The 24,030-nt window shown below is 38.1% G+C and overlaps 2 protein-coding genes and 1 pseudogene across 3 annotated transcripts; 2 read left to right on the forward strand and 1 right to left on the reverse strand.

The window, feature by feature from the left end:
- Nucleotides 1–163: 163 nt before the first annotated feature.
- Nucleotides 164–15,084, reverse strand: LOC120426177 (alpha-1,6-mannosyl-glycoprotein 2-beta-N-acetylglucosaminyltransferase). Of its 2 annotated transcripts, XM_039590893.2 has the most exons (8): nucleotides 14,894–15,084; nucleotides 8,620–8,772; nucleotides 8,454–8,542; nucleotides 7,302–7,447; nucleotides 7,081–7,241; nucleotides 4,069–4,248; nucleotides 2,246–2,460; nucleotides 164–2,174 (listed from the first exon to the last, which is right to left on the reverse strand). In XM_039590893.2, exons 1-8 carry the CDS (start codon nucleotides 14,981–14,983, stop codon nucleotides 1,952–1,954), a joined length of 1,257 nt encoding a protein of 418 aa, XP_039446827.2. In that variant the 5' UTR covers nucleotides 14,984–15,084; the 3' UTR covers nucleotides 164–1,951. The 2 variants fall into 2 exon arrangements, with proteins under 2 accessions (XP_039446827.2, XP_052566997.1); XM_052711037.1 differs by lacking the exon at nucleotides 4,069–4,248 and having other exon boundaries at nucleotides 14,894–15,083.
- Nucleotides 12,443–14,887, forward strand: LOC120426179 (uncharacterized). The gene is made up of 3 exons (XM_039590894.2): nucleotides 12,443–12,998; nucleotides 14,004–14,115; nucleotides 14,353–14,887. Exons 1-3 carry the CDS (start codon nucleotides 12,931–12,933, stop codon nucleotides 14,881–14,883), a joined length of 711 nt encoding a protein of 236 aa, XP_039446828.1. The 5' UTR covers nucleotides 12,443–12,930; the 3' UTR covers nucleotides 14,884–14,887.
- Nucleotides 15,085–22,716: 7,632 nt separating the features above from the next.
- LOC120426191 (elongation factor 1-alpha-like) lies at nucleotides 22,717–23,367 on the forward strand (annotated as a pseudogene).
- The last annotated feature ends 663 nt before the right edge of the window (nucleotides 23,368–24,030 follow it).

Below are 24,030 nucleotides of genomic sequence, written 5' to 3' on the forward strand. Positions count from 1 at the left end.
AGAGATAATAAAAATTCTAAAAAGATATCAAATCCGGTAAAAAAATGACGATGATAACCCAGAGATTTATTTAAAAGAATATTCGTAAGCAAAGGTTGTTTGCTTGTATTGGGATATTGAAGTTTCGGATATTTTTTAGTTTGAACATTAATGAAAAGTATCATTTTCATACATGATTGAATAGTTCGATTCGTAAAGTTTATTTACAATTAATAACTCACGCAGCACTACGTGAATGATTTTACAGCCGACTATTTTAGTATGTGCTAAACAAACATAACATTCGATTTTCAAAAGCTGCAATGTAACACAAAATTTGTTTTAATGGAAACCAACATAAGCATTGAGTAAACAAAAAATAACAGATAACAACATAATAATACGGCCTTTGCAACAAATGCAACATCCTGGTTTGCGCCCAACAATGAATGGTGACTAGATGAAAGTAATTAGATAAATATTTAATTTAGCACTGAACTTACAACAGAAAACAGATTGAGGAAGAAGAGAACAATTTGATGTAGCACTACAAATTGTGAATGCATTTGACTTCCAAGTTGATCTACGTGTGATCAGTCGATCTCATGTTGTCTTCATTTTTCATTCAACTTCCTCCTGGTTTTAGAGAAACTGGATATTGCCTAGTATAATGTGCGTCTCTTAAATGTGTTCATGTTCATGCCGTTGACTGTTTTGATACAAATTTAGTTTAGTTTTCGTTTTATTGTTTTTGCTATTGTTTACATCTGTGGACTATGGTAACTTGTTTTTATTTGGTTTCTTTCACTTGCAGGTCTACTTATGCTCTATAGAGGTTTCTATCGCACCGCTCTCCTTTCACATTTCATGATATTTTCTAGCTACATGTTTACTGCCATTTTACGATGGAATGACGTATACGCCGTTTTCTGGTTTTTGATGTTATGCCAGATTCTGAAAGAGGATTGATCACGAAATTTTCGTTGAAGTGTGAAACTATACTGACTTACAAAGGATTGGCAGAATCAAGATGGTGATGTAGCGATCCATTTACCCAAGGCAAAGCCACACCACGCCTGCTGTAAAAAAAATTATGATCGGAATACATGACGAATCTCAGAATAAGGTCACAATGGCGTATTCATCATTTCGCTGTATAACGACAGAGGAAATTGTTATTTTCAAGACATTATGAAATGACACTGAATATGATAAATCTAAAAACACAAAATTAAGTTCAAAAACTGCATAAAATATTTAAAAAAAACTTCATATATCAATGCGTTAAAAAAATTAAAGATTGGAAATTAGAAAAAAAAACCTTTAAAAGTATTTCATTTCAAGTATGGGTAAAGTATATTAAATGTCATTTCATTAACCTTGAACAAAGGTGGTTCTATTTTGGGAGGGATTTTCTTTGCATTTTTCGGAGCCAATATTCTTTTAAAACTTGTTTTATGAATTGTGAGTGTTGAATGAACCTACTTCACCTATAGAACTTTTTTTTCTGACAATGTTTTAACCATCTGACGCAAGTATAGTTGCAAAATAAATGAAAATGGCTCCTTTTTGCATTTTGATAAACATCAATCTCTTTTAACCTCCTACACATCAACTCTTATCGCGGGGTCACGCTTGGAACATACACAATTACCTTAAAACTACCTCCGTTGGTACACCAAACATTAATCTGACTGTGCTAGGCTCCGCTAAGTGGTGTGTACTTTGACTGCATTATTGTTGTTGAGTTTCTTACAAAATTATAATGTCTTCATCACTTGTGTGTACTCTTCGTTTTGTGTTCTTTTACTCAGTGCCTGTTTTTATGTTTTGCTAAATTAAAAATAGGACGTGTCGTGTCAGAGTGTTTCTTCTGCTTTCACTGCTTCAGTTTCCAAAGAACATCAAATGCGAGTCTCCCAAGTCAGTCTCGTAACTCAACTCGTACCGAGTACGGAGCATCCGGTGCGGATTACCGTCCAATCAGGGTAATGTTGAAGCAAAGCTGGTGATCCCGCTGATCGCCCCAGCCGCCGTTTCCTTTGCGCAGTTTTGTCTTTTTGATGACACTGGCTACCATCAGAGAGATGGACTTTGGGTACAACTGGTGGGATCTTCGGGCTACCCTCAGCACTTGTTGCACCTTGGATATTACTTGGTTCGATTCGCAGTTGCTTTTCTTGTGATGGACGCCACTGAAAGGTTGTTGACAAATGGAATCAGTTTAGTAACGAGCAGCATTATAAAACGTGGTTCGTTTGCTTACCATTCGCCAATATGGAAGACCCGAGGACCTTTGACAACCATCACGTGCAGCTTTTGCCTCAGACATTGCTGCGACACGTGCTGCAGCGACCAGTCCCAGTTGTAATCGTCGTACTCGCAAAAATGTCTTGCGCAACGCGTTATGTCGTGCCACGTGGTCCGATTGAAGGCCATGCCCATGTTGTGCTTGCTGCTGACCCAAGGTGTAACTTCGACCTGTTTGGAAGTGCACGGTAGCAAGGAAAACAGCGTTAATGAGATAGAAATTTGGGTTTATTTTGACAAAGGTTATTAAAAATACATTCACTAGTCAACCTACGAACTTAAATTAGTTTGGCCAACGGTGTATTACCAAATGAAATAACACATTTATGTAACACGCGCATTCGAACAGAAAATAAAAAAAACCAAATATTTAAAAAATCAACTGTAACTTAAATCACGCTTTCAAACGGTCGAGCTCATAGACAAGGGTGGGACAAGGAGGATGTTTGGGATCATAATGTTATGAAGACCAACTAATGCTAGCGTCCTAAATATGAGGATGTGGATGCAAAAGATACACGGCAAACACGAACAATGACACACTGTAGAATGGTTAGTCTAAGTCTACCTCTCAAAATCATGAAATAAAAATCTGCGAAATCTAAATGGATTGGTTGACAGTATTTTGGGTTATTAATTTTCATAATAAAATCACGTGCAACATTGGGAGTGCTGAGTTATGTCTGTCTTTAACGATTTTGAATAGAAGAGCTTAAAGTTTTAGGTCACGATAAGTACAAATGTTGAGGCTCCTATGGATAAATAAATTATTAAAATAAATCAGAATGGAACCAACAACAAAATCTGATAAGTGGCTCGTGTATTGAGTATTATTGTTGAGTATTATTTTTTCCAAAAATATCTGCTGAAGCGTTTGTTTTTTGGAATTATTATTTGTAAAAAATTACACTGTCTATTGTCTAGTTTTGTTACATATAGATACTTCAATATCAGCTTTTGGGGCTCTACTTGATCTTGACGTGATCTATACACAGCAGCTAACGAGTGATTTACAGTTTAAACGAAAACAAAATAAACACAATGAGCAACATCATTATGAATAGCAACGCAGATAATAGTTTTAGTGATACACAATTGAGACAAGCAAACAAGTTGCAAATACATTAACAAATAGTAACAAAATAACTGCATTAGGAGAAGAAGTGTCAGTAGAAGTGGCGAAAACAGCAGCAGCAAAGACAAACAGAAATAGCATCAGATCGTTTTTGAGCACCAGGCCGGAAGTTGTTGTTGTTAGTTGAGGTAAGGTGACTTTAATCGTGATGTGGTCAATTTACAACTGCAATAACGGGTGTATTTGTTCATTAAACTACAACTGAAAACACAGTTACTATTTTACGATAGAGTTAAAAAAAACCTGTAATAAATGCCTAGTAAAAAACTTTTTTTCGCGATGAAAAATTATGTTATTGAAGTTAAAAATAATCTTCACAAAAAAAAAATCAAAAATAATATCCGATCGTAATTAATATTTGATGTAGAATTTTTCGAATGGAAATAAAAAGTGAGGGATAGAAGGGAAAATGCCTTTTTTTTTAACAAACTCGAATCAGTTTCCGTTCTCCGATAAAGTTGCTCAATCGTTCACGATTAATGCTCAAATGACTACTAATGATGAGTACATGGCTGGATGCATATTGTACACTGATTGATGTTACGTTTCAGTTTTCAAAGTCATACTCGATGATGGTATATCTGTTTGTCTGTGCTAGGGTATCGATAGCGAACTGTGGCAGGCACACGGCGTTGCACAAGTACCTTCTGGTAGATTGAGTACAGTGTCGGCAACACTTGGTAACCCCACTGAGACTGGGACGCGTACTTTTCGGTGGTGAATTGGCCACCGGAACTTCCACCAGTATTACCACTCGCATGCTGTTGAAGTTGCTGTTGTTGAAGCTGCTGTTGTTGTTGGAGTTGTTTCTGTTGTTGCTGTTGCTGCAGGGGGTCGCGTTCGTCGTTGTTTAAATTCAAATAGGCCGTTAGCGGACGATTTTTAGCATAATTATCATTGAGTGGATCGTTGGCAAAAAGGGGAGAAGCAATGCCTGGCAGTGCATTTGCTGAGTAAGGATTTTTAGAGGAAAAGGGGGACTCTTTTTGACCCGGTCGAGGCATGTAACGATTGTGGTAATAGCTGGTGAAGCTGAGGTCAGCGTCTCGATGGCCAGCCCCACCGCCCAGGAGTAGGGAACTAACGTCCACAAATGATGGGTACGACTCGTGATGATTTTTGTGATAGTACAGTTGTTGATGAAGATGATTAGACGAACTGAGGCCAGCGGTAGCTGTCTGCCCGGGGGACGACAGCATTGCTTTTCCCTGATAGCCGAATGGTTTGCCTCCGTTGTAGCTGGACGCGTGCTGTATTTTTTTTGCGTTTTTTAGGTCATTGATGAGCGAGATGAGCGAATTGTTGGAAGCACACAGTTTGTTGTAATAGTTAAATAAATGGTAATGATTTTGATTGTTCGTTAGATGTGAGTAATTTTTAATCGATGAAACGAAACAAAACACGTGAAAGACAAATCACATTTTAGTACACGGATATGTAGTTCAATTTTGGTGGATTATTTTTTGTTGATGATAGGGAAGTTTTGTACAAAAGTTGTCTCCATATGTGCGAAAAAGGTGATCATGTGATGTTGAGCAGCGTGGTAAGGCAAAATTGTGTGTTAAACATCTGACGAAGGTACAACATTTATTCAAACTTATTGATTTAACAATTTTAATTTACATAAATTAACAAAAATTGAAAAAGTGACTATCCCATGTGTAACATAAGGTAAGGGAAGGTAGAAGCTCCCAAGTACGTGGAATATTAGTGTTGCAATGTATTTTGTATTTATTAGGGTGATACAACAAAACTTTCCCGCCCGTGTGGATCAATCGGACCGCGCACTGGACTCTCAATCTAGAGGTGCTGGTTCGAATCCCGCGGCGGGCGCTCTAAAATTCTTTGTGTAATTGGTGACGGCGCCGGATCGCTCCGTGCCGTACTAAAACACTTAGGAGCCCAGGGCGGCGAAGTCCTTGTAGTTAAGAAGGAAGACACTAGTGGTTGGTACTAGCAATAGTGGCCGACACTTCGTTTTACAACAAAACTTTTGCTAAAATGCAAGGACTGGTTCTTTTATCCGAATCCTAAACATGAGCTAATAAGGGTGCAACAGGAGCTCTCTGGGGCTCACCGACATTGACATTTTAAAGGGGATTTTTCCAATTTCACAATGTTTTTTTAGCAATTTTGAAGTACTTGTACTGTCATTTTCGACCAACAAAATTGTCTGCTTAAAAAAAGAGTTCGGGAAATTTCAATAAATTTACAGACGTCGAATATATAGTTTGCTAGGATTTCGGTGCCAAGTTCGTTTTTCCGCACTCTTCGTGTTTATTCACGACTCTTGTTGAAAAAATCTTCTTTTTGCACCTTGTTGCATAAACTAGTAACGTTTTGGAATTTGATACTTATCTTAACTGCAAATAACATTCAAGCGGGGGAAACGTTTCACTGAAAAACATACATTTTTCATCGTTCGTGATATTACTGCGGGCGTTAATAATTAGAGTTCACGCGCGGTGATACGACCGCAAGATAATGGTCGCATGACAGCCGCATGACAACCGCAGAACAAATTTTTGGCTGTTGTCAAAGGTTGCCTTGAGTTTTCAGCTGACTTTTTGGAAAATATTCAAAACAAACCAAGTTGACAGCCAAATCAACGCAGAATTTCAGTTCAACTTGCTGATTTTTACACTGCGGCAGTTAGGCGGCAATTATCTCCTGTCACTCACAGCGATGGAGAAACGTGATTTTATCTCGCAATAAGCAATATTAATCCAACTCGGTAAAGAATGCAAGATTCGTGCTGAAAAAACCTTTTTTTGCAATTCTGTCGTGAAACTACTTACTTTTCCTGTCATTCTTGAACGACGAAATAGCCTAGTTTCCTGTACCATGTACTGTACTTTTCAAAATAAATGCTGAAAAGTTCTACTTTTCAGCACTGAAATGGGTGCTTAGAAGTTGAACTTTTCAGCACTTGTTTCGAAAAGTAACACTTTTCATTTTTTTTTAAATTAAACGATTTATTGACAAAATACATGAAAATTTGACTTAAAATTTCACTCAATGGGTTTTTTTCGGAATTGCAAAAAATGTTGTATGGAACTCGTTGCAAAACTTGATTCTTTCAGCACTCTTCGTATTTATCCAACTCGGTGAACCTTGTTTGATAAATCTTCGACTTATCATGAATCGAAGTACGACTTATCTGATCTTTTCTTCATAAAATTCTGTATATGAAATAGGTATGTTATTCAGTTAACTTGAATTAAGTTGTTGAATCAATGCAAACATTAATACTTGATTTGGAAAAAGAGTAATCACATTTTTCAATTCGAATTTTAAAATCAAACTTTTGTATAGTGTTGTACCTTCGGAGCTACAAAAATCGCAATGTGAAACTTTTGTTCTTGAAGCGCCCGTGTGTGTCTAGTGGTCTGATGGTTGATCTGCTGCTATCTTAATCGGGACCCGGATTTAAATTCTACTGTGAACAAAACAGCACACACGATCACTAACTTTGCACTCTTTTTTGTACGACTGCTGGGAACGAAACACGCTAATTTGCTCATTTGGACAGGTGTCAAAAATGATTATTCTTCCAGAGTGATCAACAAAAATAATAATTGGTGAAGCCATTTTTCTTTTTCGTTTTTTTTGTCGTCAGAAAGAATATTTTTATTGGGACATAAATGTATGCTTACCTTTTTGTTGTATGTGTAGTAGTTAAAAGTCTTGAGATATGTTCCCAATGATAGAATGTTGCATTTTTGACACAATTCGTTTGATTTTTGCTGCATCAGTTCTAGGATGTAGAGGAAGTCCTCCGCAACGTAGTGGTCTTCCTCAAGGAAAACCACCAGACCTGAAAATGACACCTTGTTATTAAGTGAATTATATTTATAGGTCAAATGAAAGAATTTACCCGTGTGATATTTGGTAACTTCTAGCTGATCAAAGACTCGATTTGCCTTCCACCACCAGTGGTGCTTGGTTTGGGTAAATTTCGCTTCCCGGTAGTGACCATACAGATCCGGATGTAAAGCGTTGTTACATTTTCGTAACAGTGCTCTGAAAATGTGTAAGAATTAAACATAAAGTCAATTCTCAATAGAGACCTTCGCACAGGTGTAACCTTCAGCCATAAATGAAAAATTTAAACGCAAATCAATTAGCAACCCAATCAATCAGCTCAAGGGACCGGAGAACGGTTGATTTATTCAACGGCTGCAACCACCGCGAGACCATCGATTTGTTATATGTCAAGGATTTTTTTCAGCGCTACAAGCGTGACCGACGTCTGAATAGTGAAGCTAGTAGCATAGAAGGAAATGATTGAAGTTGTTAGGAATCGATTAAAAACCAAATACATTTAAGTGCTCTCCCCTGTACTTAAATTATGTATAGCATGGCTGGGTTAGGCCAAGAACCCAGTCTGTCTGACCTATAAAAAAGAATTTCTTTTATTCTGCTCTTCTGGTAGCAGACATGTTATCTTGGTAAATTTCAAATTTCAACTTAATTTTTGGTTGAAATTGAGTGAAAACGTTACTTTTCAAAATTAACTGTGAAATGTTACCACTTATTATACAAACATCACCAAATAGCATTTTTCCCAAAATGCCAAAATTTTGAGTGTGACAATAAGACACAACATCGACGACCTGGATAAGCTCAGGGGTTAAAAAGAGGAAAGTCTGCTAAATAATCAGAATAATGCCATAAAAGCTAGTTTATCCCTCGTGAGATTCGGTCAACAGTGGGGTTTAAAGTTTTTCTTTTGGCAGATGCCGGAAATCAGCATAGAAAAGAGCACAGAAGAGAGAAAACTTTTAGCCAAGGCGAAATTGCTGTGCCACTTCTTTGGTTTTCACACAAGAACCGTAGCAAATGAATCGAACATTGGAAGTTTAATTCGCTTTCCGTCGTACAAGTTCTGCGAGATTTCTACGGAATCCATGACTAACATAAAACCAATCGATAGCCTCAGATCACAAGCAGACAATAAGTCAGTAGGAGATAAATCGTAGGTGTGGCAATTGCTTGACCCCAACCGAATCAAAAGTGATGTACTCACTGTTCTTTTTTGATGTCCCTCGGGCAATCTCCGGGATCTGCTCCAGGAAACTCGCTTGGATGAGTTTGTATTGAGAAAGGATAAAAAATCTGAGGCAAAAAAAGAAAAAGAGAAAACGTAATTAAATCATCAAATTCAACTCTTTCGTGCACACACCGGATCATACCTGCATAACCTTACAAAAGTCTATACTCTGCACTAAGTCGTTGATGTCGTCGTCAAAATGGTCATGCGAAAAGACCAGCAACGTCCGGGAAATGTCTTTTGCTTGCGCCAAGCTAACAATTAAATGTCGTAAATAGGTTATCCTTTTGTGTACCTGGAGATAAAAGGGAAAAGACAATGCGGAAATTAATATTGTATCACCAGGAAGGGGAGATTCTTCGTTTGTTCAAAGAATGAGTTAAGTTTTTGTCCCTCGAGAAGCTAGGAAAATGGTAATCTGTCGGAAAATGGCTTGAATCTCACATGTTTGCTATTCCCAATGAAAAAAGGCTATACAAATTCACGCTCACAAGCCTCCCAAGGTGCTTCACGAATAAATATCGACTCAGAAAAACGTTTGTACGGGTTTGAATGAAAAAAAAAATCACGCCGAAAAGTCCCTATGGAAAATTATTCTTTATATTTTCCAAATATTCTCATATGTTTGGCTGGTTGAGGATTTGGTCCTAATTTAATCTAATTCACTGATCAAAAAACTTATTTGCTAAGACTTTGGAGAAAACATGCTTGCAAATTTCCTTCAGCTATATAGGAAGCAACCCTATCTAAAGTTCAAAGCAAGTGGTATCTGTGTACTTTTTGTAAGTCAGAGCTCAGATATCTTGATGAAAAAAGTGCCAGGACTTAACATGTGACCTGTTGTTGAATGGTTAATTTAAATGAGGGATAAAGTTTTATGATGAGACAACCCTATCTAAAGTTTTGAGAACAAAAATAAAATTAATAGATTGTTTGAAGGTCGAGTGTAGTTGTATGGATACAATTACTTTATAAAATGCGGAATGCATCAACTTAAAGATGGATTAAGTAATGTTTTTTTTTTGTAATAAAATGATGGCAAAAAAATATGAATAGCTTGGTGCTCTAATAAAATGTTCAACAGAGTAACAATCTAAGACTTGCTACCATAAACAAGGATAAAGCCGATGGGTCACTAGCGCCAGAAAGTCCTACACTAGCGAGTAGTTTCAGCTGGTGTTACTCAGGGCATAAAAGTTTTATGGGTGCTTTCAAACATATGCTGCTGGCCCTTTGGGAAGCTGTTTACCATAGCAGAGCAATATAAAATGCATACAAAGTTGTGATTCGCACCATTAAAAACGCAAACAGTACTTTGTGAGCGAAATTAGTTTATGTGCACTCAAGAGGATAAAAAAAAACAGAAAAATATCTCTTATCAAACTGGTATTCGTGAAAGTTCAATTAACATGAATAAAAAATCTAGCTTTTAATCAACTACAATCGATTAAATTCCGATCTCAATCAGACTAAACGAAAATCATCACAAAAATGGCTCTGGCTATGAAGCATGGGATATCCTTTTCATCTCGCTGTCAGTTTGATTACAGATTCCATAATCATGCCCTCGAACTGGACCTCGGAGAAAGGACTCGACCGATTGGGCCTGGGCCTGGGACTTTTTGTGTCCCTTTGGGGTTAAATTATTCATTTACTCCGGCCGGCCTGTACATAATTGATTGGGATTGATATAGGATGGTTGGGTTTGCCATTATGCCAGACTGAACAAGGGCAAATAAAGCTAATGGGAAGTGATTAAGTGAAACATAGCTAGCACCTCCTCTCGTCATGATGTCAACATGGATGCTGCATTTTCAATTGAGTTTCCTAGCTTCACGAAAAAAGCTCATTGTTCGGCTTCCAATATTACAGTAATTTATCTTTATAAAATTTCGCATTAATCAACAAATTCCATCAAACATCTCCTTTAATAAAAGATCAAGGAAAAAATTGCAGATGGGACAAACAAGGACTATCATTGTCTTTTTTGTCATCCTAGCGATAAAGCCAACGGCTTTATCACCAACCTGTCAAAGGTTGCCGAGTGAGAAGCTAAAGTTCATGAACATAATAGAATCTGATAACAGGACTGTGCGCTGTTCTTCTATCTTTCATGAAGCACACCCTTCGATACAAAATTTTACGGAATAACGGGCAACAATGGTGATGATGTTTGAAATTTAGAATGAAAACGCAACAAGCAAGTATCGGTCTACTTCAAAAAGATTGATTGTGCCATTTTTCAGAGGAGAAGCGAATGATCTCGAAGGTTGGCCTGAAATAAATAATCAATAACAAACATTTTTCAGAAATCTCTGCAAGGAAAAATAATAATGATGAGGTTTTTTAATTATACAAAAAAAAAACTATTTGCTTCAAACGGATTTTTCACCGATGACCAAAACGTTTAAAATTTAAACCATTGTGCAACGATGCTGAAATGTGGGGCTGATATCAAATATTGATATCTGACCATCCATGTCGGTGTACTAGTGAAGAAAGCTCACACAAGTGTTGGGTGCTCTTTTAGTGATTCTGAGAGGCAGGCAAGATGCAGTTTGTTCAGCTAGTGTATTGTTTCCAAAGTCAAGTGCTATCCATTGTATTGTGTTTATTTAGTGGTTTTAATAAAGTTTAGCTTAGAAAATGTTTTCAGAATGCTTAAAATACTCAGTTCAAATGAAATTTATTTCATTATTTTAATTGCTAACTTTTGAAAAAACTTCTTTAACACGCGTTACTACAATATTAGCGAGAATTTGAGGATAATAAACTATTAATGAATCAAATGCCTTAAAAAGAGTACTGCACCAAATTGATGGTTTTTCTTGAAAAGGTCCAATAAACCAAATTTCCAGTTTTTGCTTTTTGGATGTTTTTGAAACCGCCTTGAGTCAGGGGTACCTTTAGAAAAAAACTCCAGAACTGTTTATTTTCTGTTAATAGCAACGCAGTGAAACAAAAGCCTAGAAATGGTTTGTTTTCCAACGAAAACTAAAAAGCCGACACCAATTAAGTGAGTGAAATGTTGGTTACCGAAACAGGCCGGGCCCGCCTTTTCAAGAACTCGGTCAATGGGATTCGAGGATAGCAGGTTTAGTTTTCGATATTTTTTTCATTCGACTGCATCGTGTAGTCGCGCAGCAGAATTATGCTGTGTATTCTTATCGACAACTGATGCACACATAAAACTGATATCTTTGTTGGTAGAACACAGTCTATTACAATTAAAAAATAAGTTTGGAATCATTTGATATCACGTTACAGCTGACAGATTCGTCAACAATGCTAGGTGATTGATGAATTAATAATATGCAAGTGAATAATCTATTCCATTATATTAATTGGGCGTGACGTTCGTTTATTATGGAAATAACGAACCCCTCAGTCACTACAACAAAACCATCATACGTTAAAGGTTACGGAAGAAACAATCAGCAACAGTTATTGATTCAGGTAAGCTGATTCGATTTGTGGAACATTGCTATAATGCGATCTAATAAATCTGCCACGAGCTTCTGCGAAGGTCACAACCGTAAATATGTCTGGACGAAATTGGGCAACATTATTAATACTGTTATTTTTATAACCAAATATCATATTTTCTAAGCCCCGTGGAATTATGTTAAACTGCCGAGTCGGGCTAATTTTATTGTTCCAGATATGCTTTCATCTAACCTGCAAAAAAAGCTTGGAGCTTAGATTTGCAAGCGGCTTAGGTTTGGTTAAAGGAAAGGTTCCTTTCTCCGGCCTTCCACTGTTGTCGTAACGAAAATCTCATAATTGATTTCGTCTTTGTTCCATGTCAAGCCGAAAGGTTTTTTTTTTTATTTTGTAGCGCGGTTGACAAGTAAAATTAATCAAATTTGACCTTGTCACGTTTCTTGACATTTGCTTATCATTGTTACACAAACATAAAAATCATTTTTGTGGAGAAAATGTACCATGCGTCTCCATAATGTTGTCGTTTTTTCAATGGAGTCACGCGGTACTTCATGTTCGCCGAATAAATCAAGTCGACGATGGGGTTCTTTACTGTACACGATATCGAAAGAAAAAAGAGTCGATTCGAGCTCGGTCTCATTTATTAGGCTCGCCTCCAACCCCATTGCTATAGGTCCTGTCGACCTTACACAATAAATAGCAGTATAATGTAGGCGTTTCGGTTGTAGAACAGCGCGGATAAAACAACAACATAAACCGGGCCTAAGCAAATTATAAATAGGCGAATAAAAATGAAAGCTGTAGTTTGGGAAAAGCAACAGCGGAAGGCTCGAACCTTTTCTGAGGGAATAATAAAAAAAAGCATGGAAAAAGCGAGCTGTTGCGAAAAATTATTCGCCATTCGTCAACGGGCCACTGAGCCATTTGGTCTGAACTGCTGCTAATCGTAAAGTGTGATTAAGGAACGAGCTAGTATCGGTTGCCTCAAATATTCAATGACAGTGAAAAAATGAACGTTATACAGTTTAAACTGCCAGGGAATTTCAAACCCAAATCGAAAGCTTACCGGGGACGAAAGTGAGTTGATAGTGGAAAGTTTGAGGAAGCTGGTGTGAAATAATCGTATAAATATTGATATTTGATGTTGTAACAAATTGTTTAATTTGTGCTGAGCAAAACCATTGTTGTTCCAAACGATTACAAGGAGTTTCTGGAGTGTGAATAATCTGGAGGAAGTATTGCTGAAAATTTTCTCTAATGCTATTTTATGCCATTTGTTAGAAAACGCTTTTTGAATTTACTCAACTCTACCAAGTGTGTTCAAAGCTAGGCTTTGAACGACTTAGTGGTGAAAGATTAAAACATACAATCAAAGAAAAAAAAATGTATACGAACTTGAAGAAAATCGTTTAACATTATTTATAAAATAATTACTAAAATTTAAGATCGAAACTGTTATGTGATAACAGCGATAAATACATGAAATCTAAACTATCAACCTATGATTATTCCACCAATAACATGGCTCGAAAGTTTTACAACTTATAGCGTAAAAGGCCACAAAATCACCCAGAACCACAATGTAAATTTTCTTTGTTATTTTTTCACAGTCCACGGCGAATTCTGCTGTAATAAGTTTCAAAAAGTTGCAAACATCACTAGAAAAGCTTACCACCGCCGGCAAGCCGCTGGGTGGTGGCAACCTTGCGAACCACCTTGAATCTATGATTTTAGCGTTCCCTGTCCCAGAACAGTGAAGCGAGAAAAGTTTTTCGATTTATGTTCCAATATTAATTTTTGATGAAAACTGGATTTCACAGCACGGTGAACTGATTCGGAGTGTGTGTGTGTGTGGATTTGGATGGTTGACCTTGTGGATTTTAAATTGGAATGCATCCTACAAGAACTGGAAGTCTATTGAAAATGATTCAAAATAAGGCTCATGACACAATTTTTTTTTATTGTTTTGAAAATGGAACGTTTTTGTTTTCCTGTGTTTATGTAATATATTTAGTTCATGTTTAGTTTTGTTCCTTGAACTTGAACGGTACACCTGAGTGAACACTAAACTTTTCCCTACAGGAAGGGCCGTGTGTGGGCTACACCGGAAACTCTGTTCACACTGTGCGAAATCGTGCTCCGGAAGTTGCTGCTGCCGGTCGCTTCGCGGCGGAAATTCTGGTCCACCGTCATTGTGAGTTTTTGTGTGCATGTGTTGCCTGTGTTTGCCTATGTGTTTCATTCATTGCCCTTCAAACTTTGGTTGAGTTTTGCACTGATTTTATTATTTTAAGTAGGTAGCTCGCATGAATCCTGATTTTGTTTGAATAAAAATTTGTATAGATTTTCCCGTACAGCAAATATTTTCTTCCCCCGTCTCGTACAGTCATTTTTCAAAATTAAATCATCGTTTAAAACGTTTTCGCCCTAGTCCTTCTTGCCAAACGAGACTGCCCGTTTCGCTGTTTGGCACCAGGTTTTCTGCCCGGAGGATTTCAACCAACATCTACGCTCAACTGTGAACTACGCTAACCACTGGGCGCTGCTTTCGTCGGAACGACCTCCGACGGGCACAAACATCCGTGTCGGTTCACTAGTTCGGAACAAAATCACCCAACTGCTGCTGGATTTGGACTACTGCAGTAGCAGCGACAGCGAGTGTCTATTGCCCCCGGTTGGTGGCCAGATGGCGCATTTTGGCACGGCATCACGGGAACCGTACAAGACTGGTGAAATTTTACCAACGGAACTGAGCCCGCAGGCTTCAACGTGTAGTTGCTACCGCTGCTACCGTTGTATCACCGATCAATACGGATACCGCCGCTCGCTGATGGCCAGACAACGAGTAGCGGCCCCACAATTAATGGTCCTGGGACGGGGACAAATGATGAACCCACGCAGCAGCTGTCCGGTGCAAATTAATGATGTCATTTCCTGTGGCCGTTGCCGGGCAAAGCTGTAATCGTACTCACCTGCACTACTATTATCACAGAATCATTTTGTAACGGACCGAAGATGTCCTCGTTCAGGACCGACTGCAGCTCGTTGTATCGATGTATCATCCGGAGAATCTCGCTGATGTTTGCCGACCGCTGTGAGCCCTCGTTAGGCCCCACGTGTGTACCGTTCTGTCCTGCAATGGGGGAAATGGAAGCAATTTAGCACAATATTGTTGGTTTAAATTTTTAAACTGTTGAAAAATAAAGATTTTTTTTGTTGTCACAGAAATTTGTCAATGGTTTAAATTGTTCAATGTTATCAATCCTAAACACTCAATCATCAAAAAAACATTTCCTTTTAGGCCTGATTTGAAGTCATGTATGACCCAAAAATCAAGTCCTCACAACAATCTTTCGTAAGTAAATTTCGGAGAATAAATCAGGCCAGAAAGGGTTTATGCACCTTCACTCAATTAAGTCAAATTATATCGTCGAATAAACATTCACAGGAGAAACTTCCACATCAGTGCAAACAGTTTCGTTCTCCCGTTTTGTCGGTAGCACTCTGAGAGCCTAGAGCATTATTTATTATTTGCTGTGAAAATATCGTTACTTTACCAGTGCGTTATCATATTTGCTTTAGTTTTCACCGTCAAGTAGCAAATCAAAACGCTCCGCTGCTAAATAATATAGAGTCAACACTTAGGTGAAACTTGAAAAAATAAAAATAAAAAAAAGAAAATTGAGATCACAAGCCATGGTATTGACATTTGAATGAAAAAATTGTTTTAAAATGCATTTTACACCTTCCAGTTGTTTTGCAATTTTGCATTTAAGTATTGACGAAATGATTTTTTCGTCGATTTTTTTGCTATACTGTACTGCCCTAATCGCATAAATGTCCCACATGCAAAAACAGCAAGCTGAGAAAACGCAAGACAAGTTTGTCCCACACAAAAGGCTACGTGTTTAGTTTTCACGAAAAAAAAAATGATTTCTTCCTGATGTCTTAAACAAAGTACCGGATGTTACAGGCTTTTCTGAAAGAGCACACGATTTTGAAACAAACTGCATCAATACCGTCAGTGGGGGTGACTATGGGTCAAAAAACGATACACCTCTCGTAATTCCTTAATAACAAAAACAATTTAAATAACATCGAAAATCTTTTATCGTAGAATTGTTCTTAGATAGGTTCACAATTTCAAAGGTCAATTTTTGATTTGTCTTTGAGCAAGTTCTATCAGTTTCAATTGTTGTTATTTTTATTCAAACTTATAAATTTCAAAGAGCCGCAATATCTTTTCGAAAGTTTAGTTTTCAGTCGTTCAAATCGCACAAATAATATTATAATACCAGTTCACCACACTAACTTTATGGGAAATTCATTCGCAGTTCGAGGCGCACGTTTGTGGAATGATTTGCCGCATAACTTAAAATCTATAACTTTATTTAGTGAATACAAGCGTAGGTGTAAAGAACATTTAAAAAATTTTTTAGTTGTTAGTTTTAGTGAAACATAAGGTCCTAATCATTTAAGTCAATGTATACAAAAAACCCGATTTAATCCCACCTGGGGTGAGATAGAGCCTTTCTTACTAAAGAATATAACGATGGTAGAACTTCTTTCAATTCATAACATTGACTTTGTTTAGAAGAAGAAGAAAGTCTTATGATGAAAGCAAAGTATTATAAATGATATGATTTCCAAAAGAAACAAAAAACGCCATTTTCACCAAAAGAATATTTTTAATCGTACATATTCTTAATCAAACAAGCGTTTATGACAAACGCGAGCATAGCAAGCTTCACATGCGCCAGTGACAACGCACACCGCGGTAGGCGCAAAGAAAAACCGAGGTATAAGTCAACCGCGTGTGCCGCACGGTGCAGGGAAGATAGCCATTCAGCTTCTACGAATGTGACAGAGTCAGAGATAGCTATTTTTACAACCGCACCACTACACACTCAATCGCGAGAACCTTCGGTAGAAAGCCATTGGCGTCGCCAGCATTGAAAACTTTGAAAACGATATAAACGATGAAAAGCTTAGAAAGCTTCTATTGGAATCCAATGAACCCTGTTAAATAAACTTACGAAATCACGAAAAAATTATATCTACTTTTAGGCGATTTTCGGAGCACACGGAAAACAAATAGATTGTAGCCGGATGAATGTCCTATGTCACAAAAGTTTTTAAATAAACATTGGACAGTGATGCAAAAACAAACAGGGCAAAAGAAACCGAAAAGCTACGATATCTTACATGTTGTAGGAAACATCGGTAGACAAGCTACTACAAACGAGTATAAGTCGAGCCAGCAAATATATGCGCCAGTATTCGAAGCTCAACTTGACAACTTGTCGACTTGGCGACGAAGCGTCGAAAATCGATGCAGTGTGATTTTTTGACGATTTTTCCGATTAAAATTCATGCTAAATCGACATATTTACGAAGATGGAAATGACGTCCTGGCTTAAAGTAAAACCTATACCTTTCTTTAGTAAGAAAGGCAAAAAGTAAATCGTTTTAAAAATTGATCGGGATTGCCGATCGATGTCGAATTTGTTTCAGATGCTCACTCATGGTCTGTACTATGAATGTAGCAAGAAATTTTGAATAAAATCAGAAATGAAAAATGTTGGCGAAGGTCACCAGGTGGGCTTTTACCTTTTTTTAGGGATTTTTTTTCTTATGGTAGGTCAATCAAACGGCTCTAACTCCAGAACCATATTATGAATCTGGATGAAAATTTGGGAGGTTGTAGGGCTCGAAAAATGCAATTTTTGAGATGAATAAAAGATATGAAAATGAAAAAAATTGACCATATTTTCATTTGAAAACTGTGTATTTTGTTGAAAAGTCTGGCCGCATCCGAAAACAGATGGATATTTCGAAATTTGCGCGGCAACTCGCCCAGGTTCAGCACACTAGCTTTCGTCTGCATTTAGAAGAATCGAAATCGGATATATGGGAGCTGAGAACGGCGCGACACAAAATTTAGCAAAATTTTACCACATACGAACATCACTCGACCTCCACGGAATTTATTTTCTCAAAATTCGAGGGTTGGAGATAGACGAGTTCTGTCAAGGTGAATCGATAGAGCGTCGAAAATCGATGCAGTGTGATTTTTTGACGATTTTTCCGATTAAAATTCATGCTAAATCGACATATTTACGAAGATGGAAATGACGTCCTGGCTTAAAGTAAAACCTATACCTTTCTTTAGTAAGAAAGGCAAAAAGTAAATCGTTCTAAAAATTGATCGGGATTGCCGATCGATGTCGAATTTGTTTCAGATGCTCACTCATGGTCTGTACTATGAATGTAGCAAGAAATTTTGAATAAAATCAGAAATGAAAAATGTTGGCGAAGGTCACCAGGTGGGCTTTTACCTTTTTTTAGGGATTTTTTTTCTTATGGTAGGTTAATCAAACGGCTCTAACTCCAGAACCATATTATGAATCTGGATGAAAATTTGGGAGGTTGTAGGGCTCGAAAAATGCAATTTTTGAGATGAATAAAAGATATGAAAATGAAAAAAATTGACCATATTTTCATTTGAAAACTGTGTATTTTGTTGAAAAGTCTGGCCGCATCCGAAAACAGATGGATATTTCGAAATTTGCGCGGCAACTCGCCCAGGTTCAGCACACTAGCTTTCGTCTGCATTTAGAAGAATCGAAATCGGAAATATGGGAGCTGAGAACGGCGCGACACAAAATTTAGCAAAATTTTACCACATACGAACATCACTCGACCTCCACGGAATTTATTTTCTCAAAATTCGAGGGTTGGAGATAGACGAGTTCTGTCAAGGTGAATCGATAGAGCGTCGAAAATCGATGCAGTGTGATTTTTTGACGATTTTTCCGATTAAAATTCATGCTAAATCGACATATTTACGAAGATGGAAATGACGTCCTGGCTTAAAGTAAAACCTATACCTTTCTTTAGTAAGAAAGGCAATAGTAAGAAAGGCAAAAAGTAAATCGTTCTAAAAATTGATCGGGATTGCCGATCGATGTCGAATTTGTTTCAGATGCTCACTCATGGTCTGTACTATGAATGTAGCAAGAAATTTTGAATAAAATCAGAAATGAAAAATGTTGGCGAAGGTCACCAGGTGGGCTTTTACCTTTTTTTAGGGATTTTTTTTCTTATGGTAGGTTAATCAAACGGCTCTAACTCCAGAACCATATTATGAATCTGGATGAAAATTTGGGAGGTTGTAGGGCTCGAAAAATGCAATTTTTGAGATGAATAAAAGATATGAAAATGAAAAAAATTGACCATATTTTCATTTGAAAACTGTGTATTTTGTTGAAAAGTCTGGCCGCATCCGAAAACAGATGGATATTTCGAAATTTGCGCGGCAACTCGCCCAGGTTCAGCACACTAGCTTTCGTCTGCATTTAGAAGAATCGAAATCGGAAATATGGGAGCTGAGAACGGCGCGACACAAAATTTAGCAAAATTTTACCACATACGAACATCACTCGACCTCCACGGAATTTATTTTCTCAAAATTCGAGGGTTGGAGATAGACGAGTTCTGTCAAGGTGAATCGATAGAGCGTCGAAAATCGATGCAGTGTGATTTTTTGACGATTTTTCCGATTAAAATTCATGCTAAATCGACATATTTACGAAGATGGAAATGACGTCCTGGCTTAAAGTAAAACCTATACCTTTCTTTAGTAAGAAAGGCAAAAAGTAAATCGTTCTAAAAATTGATCGGGATTGCCGATCGATGTCGAATTTGTTTCAGATGCTCACTCATGGTCTGTACTATGAATGTAGCAAGAAATTTTGAATAAAATCAGAAATGAAAAATGTTGGCGAAGGTCACCAGGTGGGCTTTTACCTTTTTTTAGGGATTTTTTTTCTTATGGTAGGTCAATCAAACGGCTCTAACTCCAGAACCATATTATGAATCTGGATGAAAATTTGGGAGGTTGTAGGGCTCGAAAAATGCAATTTTTTAGATGAATAAAAGATATGAAAATGAAAAAAATTGACCATATTTTCATTTGAAAACTGTGTATTTTGTTGAAAAGTCTGGCCGCATCCGAAAACAGATGGATATTTCGAAATTTGCGCGGCAACTCGCCCAGGTTCAGCACACTAGCTTTCGTCTGCATTTAGAAGAATCGAAATCGGATATATGGGAGCTGAGAACGGCGCGACACAAAATTTAGCAAAATTTTACCACATACGAACATCACTCGACCTCCACGGAATTTATTTTCTCAAAATTCGAGGGTTGGAGATAGACGAGTTCTGTCAAGGTGAATCGATAGAGCGTCGAAAATCGATGCAGTGTGATTTTTTGACGATTTTTCCGATTAAAATTCATGCTAAATCGACATATTTACGAAGATGGAAATGACGTCCTGGCTTAAAGTAAAACCTATACCTTTCTTTAGTAAGAAAGGCAAAAAGTAAATCGTTCTAAAAATTGATCGGGATTGCCGATCGATGTCGAATTTGTTTCAGATGCTCACTCATGGTCTGTACTATGAATGTAGCAAGAAATTTTGAATAAAATCAGAAATGAAACCGGGTAACTCTTAACTGGAAGTTAACAGGTACTTGACATGTTTGTGTTTTTGCGAACATGACAAGTTGTTGAAAACTTGAGTCGACTTGTCTGTGAAAAGTGCCGGTTTACTGTTCTGTCACTCTGATATATTTTTACGTTTTTTTGTGTGTTTTTTTGATTTTTCGGGCGCGAGTGCGATATCAAAAGAAAGCTTGAAGTGCCCTTTTGCGCTTTTGTATGGAGTTAGGTCATTTAAGCTGTAATTATTGCTTAATTCAGCTTTGCATTATTATGTAGAAGACTTCTTCTTCTTCTTCCTGGTCTCAAAAAATGTTTCCTTTTGTCGACGGCTATGTCGACTGTCAGGGGCTAACTTCAAGCCGTGCGAGCGCCCAGTTGGCCTCTGAGCTAAATGACAATTCAAATCCTAGTAAACAAAAATCGACGACAGAAGGTGAAAGAAGCGAAGTGAAAATTTGTGAATATAAAAGTAGAATTACGAAACGGAAACTTATGGTAAGTCTGTTCTAATTTGCTTGTGTGCCTGTCCTGCTTTTGGTTGAAGAAGTGGTAATGTAAAATCGGTAGCGCTACAAAATTCAAATCTTATTGGAATTTTCATGCTGCTGTGTGTTGGGCAGATTGGCCATGACATTTGTTTATCAAGGCGGTTGTAGGGCAGCGGTTCTCAACCTGGGGTACATGTACCCCTGGGGGTACCACGAGCGGTCTCAAGGGGTACCGGAAGACAAACCCCGTAATGGCGGACATTTGAATGATATCCCGGACAAAATATTTGAGAGAAGCAAAAACCAACAGATTAGAAACAAAAAAATAACGCAACATTTTTTTTGTAGATTATTCAATTTACTTCGTGTTTGCTAATCGGAAAAAAAAGCAAAGCAAACCACTTTAACGACCCCCGGGTCTATTGTGGTCTCTGTTGCAAGTTTCTGCTCATTTCTAGTCGTCCGAAGGTTATGTGTGGTGAGTCACTCAAAACCTCTTTTACGCTAATGGACCGACGTTTTACTTCCCCATCCGATAGAAGGCAAATTTCGTCTCGAAAAATGCTACCGGGTCTTTCTGGGATTGAACCCAGGCCATACCGGGGTGAGAGGCTGCCACGCTAACCACTGCGCCACCGGACCCGGCGCTAATCGATTATCATTAAATTTGAAAAACAACTATTTTGCATTATAGAGCATTCTACGTGCGTATGTATTGCGTGTACGTACACGAAAATAAAGTGAGGTTAAATTTTGTCAGCCAGCAAAACCGAATGGTGCGCTAGTGTGCGTACGCGAAACGTCATAAAGCTCTATTGATTGATACATACATACAAAATGGGGGCTGTCCATACACAAGTGCTTTAAATATTTTCGAAAATCTGTACATTGAGATGGCATGTTCTGATCACAAATCTTTGGCAAAGTTTATGATATGGTTTTCCCAGAAACATTTTTTTTTCGAATTGTTGGCCAAATTTAAAAAAATCGACAAAACACATAGCAAATATTTAAATGAGAAAAATCGCTTGCATTCGATAATTTTTTTTATTAATTTAAATAAAGTGTACCTTTTTTAAGATTATTGTCCTTTTTTTCTTTAAATTTTTGTCTCATATCTGGAAAAGAAAGAAAGAAACTACCATCTCTTAGAAAAATTCAATAGGTTGGTAAAAGATTCTAAAGTTTCATTATTTAACATTATTTTTTCGACCTGTAGGACCGGCCCGTGGCTTAATGGCTACGGCTCCCGCCTCATAAGCGGAAGGTTCCGGGTTCGATTCCCGACCGGTCTCCTTGAAATTATTTGACTATAATTGAACTTTGAATATGGACAAAAAACGCATGGAATCAGGTGGGATTCGAACTCACACCTTTGGATTGGTAATCAGATGCTCTAGCCACTCGGCCACCGAGGGGTTAACACCACTTGAGTGAATTAATCCGTAGTGGTGAAATAATGTCACAAGGTCATTTACCAAGGGGTAGGACACAGAGTAACTGAGTGACTCAATTTTACAAAATTACTCAATGTGGCTCAAAGTTACTCAATCTTCCTCATGATTTTTTTTTTCACCGAGTTGCGGAATTTGTGAATAAACGTTGACCACGTTCACAGAAGAGCGTGTTTACAAATACATTAGAAATATTTTCACGCCACGCTGCTGCTAAAGTTCAGTCAGTCAACGAAACCGGGAACAAACTATTCCGCCCGACGACGACGTCGATTCCGCCTGTTACGGATTGTGCCGTGTTGATCGTCGCCGCCGGTACCGGTGAATTCGATACTGGTATTATCTAAATCCGGATGGCACAGAGATAACATGCTGGAACCGTCCACCAAGATGTACTTGTTTCAAGCAGAGGCCATCAAGCGCAAGAGAGCCAGGCTGACGGCAAGTGCCCAACGGACCCCACCGACAAGCCCCTGCATCTGCCCCCCGGGAACGGAAACCGGTTTGAACAAGCCCGGTATCGCCATCGTCTTCGCCCCGGTCAACCTGGCCGCTGAAGTCAAGTCCGTCCGCACAAAGAAGCCCTGCTGGACAACGCCAAAAATGTGTCCGTCAAGGAACTGCGTCGTGGTTACGTCGCCGGTGACTCGAAAAACTCACCGCCCAGGTCATCGTGCTGAACCACCCCGGTCAGATCTCCAACGGTACACCCCAGTGCTGGATTGCCACACCGCTTGCGAGTTCAGCGAGATCAAGGAGAAGGTCTTTCGTCTTTCCGGCAAGTCGAGATGGGCAGTGGCCCGAATCGCTGGCGGATCGGATCATGATCTTGCAGCAGGAAGTTTGATCGGTTCCAAAAGCCAGCGAAGTGCCAGCACACGGTCGTCACAAAAATCTCTAAGAGTTCTAGATCTAGGAGAAGAAAATTGTCGTGGGACTGGAGGGGTGCATCTGAAGCAGTCGCTCCGATCTTTTCCTATTTTTACCAGCGACTAAGCGAATGATGCGTTTTTTATTGTGTATGTATATTAGCCTGTCCCATTTTGAGGTCATGTCGAGGAATTTCAGGTGCTCACTTCTTAAATGATAGATTATGATGTTAGGAACAATGTTTTCTTAGACAAGAAAAAATAATAAAATACTTTCTCGCACCCCCTAGTCGATTTACTGAAAAAAGTCACTTTTTTGAACAAATTTTCTAAAATCGCTTGGAATCAATACAAAAACTGTTTCGATCAGGTGTGTATTATCTTCAAACGATAGGTTTTTGTCCATAGATTAAGATGCACTATCAATATTGGACCAAAATTTAAGTTTTTGGACTCTCCCAGGCGGATTTGTGTCGAAAAAATCGCATTTTTTCGAAACTTTTTTCAGAAATGTTCATTTAATTTAGGGTAGCCTATTTTTCCCAGTAAAACCAATACATGCAGCTTGTAGGAAATTTCATGGCGAACATTTTTCCCTCTGAGAAAATGCAATTTCGACACTCCAGAGCCGAGATATTTGAGTTTTAGTGAGGAAAAAAGTGCCAATTTTCAAAATTTCTCAGAATTCAGAAGCAAGGCCTACTAATTACACGATGTAGCAAGCATATGTCTCAAAGGTCAAGGTATGCTTTTTTATAGTAATTTTGGCGGCTGAATCCAAATCTGAAAT

This window comes from Culex pipiens, chromosome 1 (assembly GCF_016801865.2).
Source record: "Culex pipiens pallens isolate TS chromosome 1, TS_CPP_V2, whole genome shotgun sequence".
Taxonomy (NCBI): domain Eukaryota; kingdom Metazoa; phylum Arthropoda; class Insecta; order Diptera; family Culicidae; genus Culex; species Culex pipiens.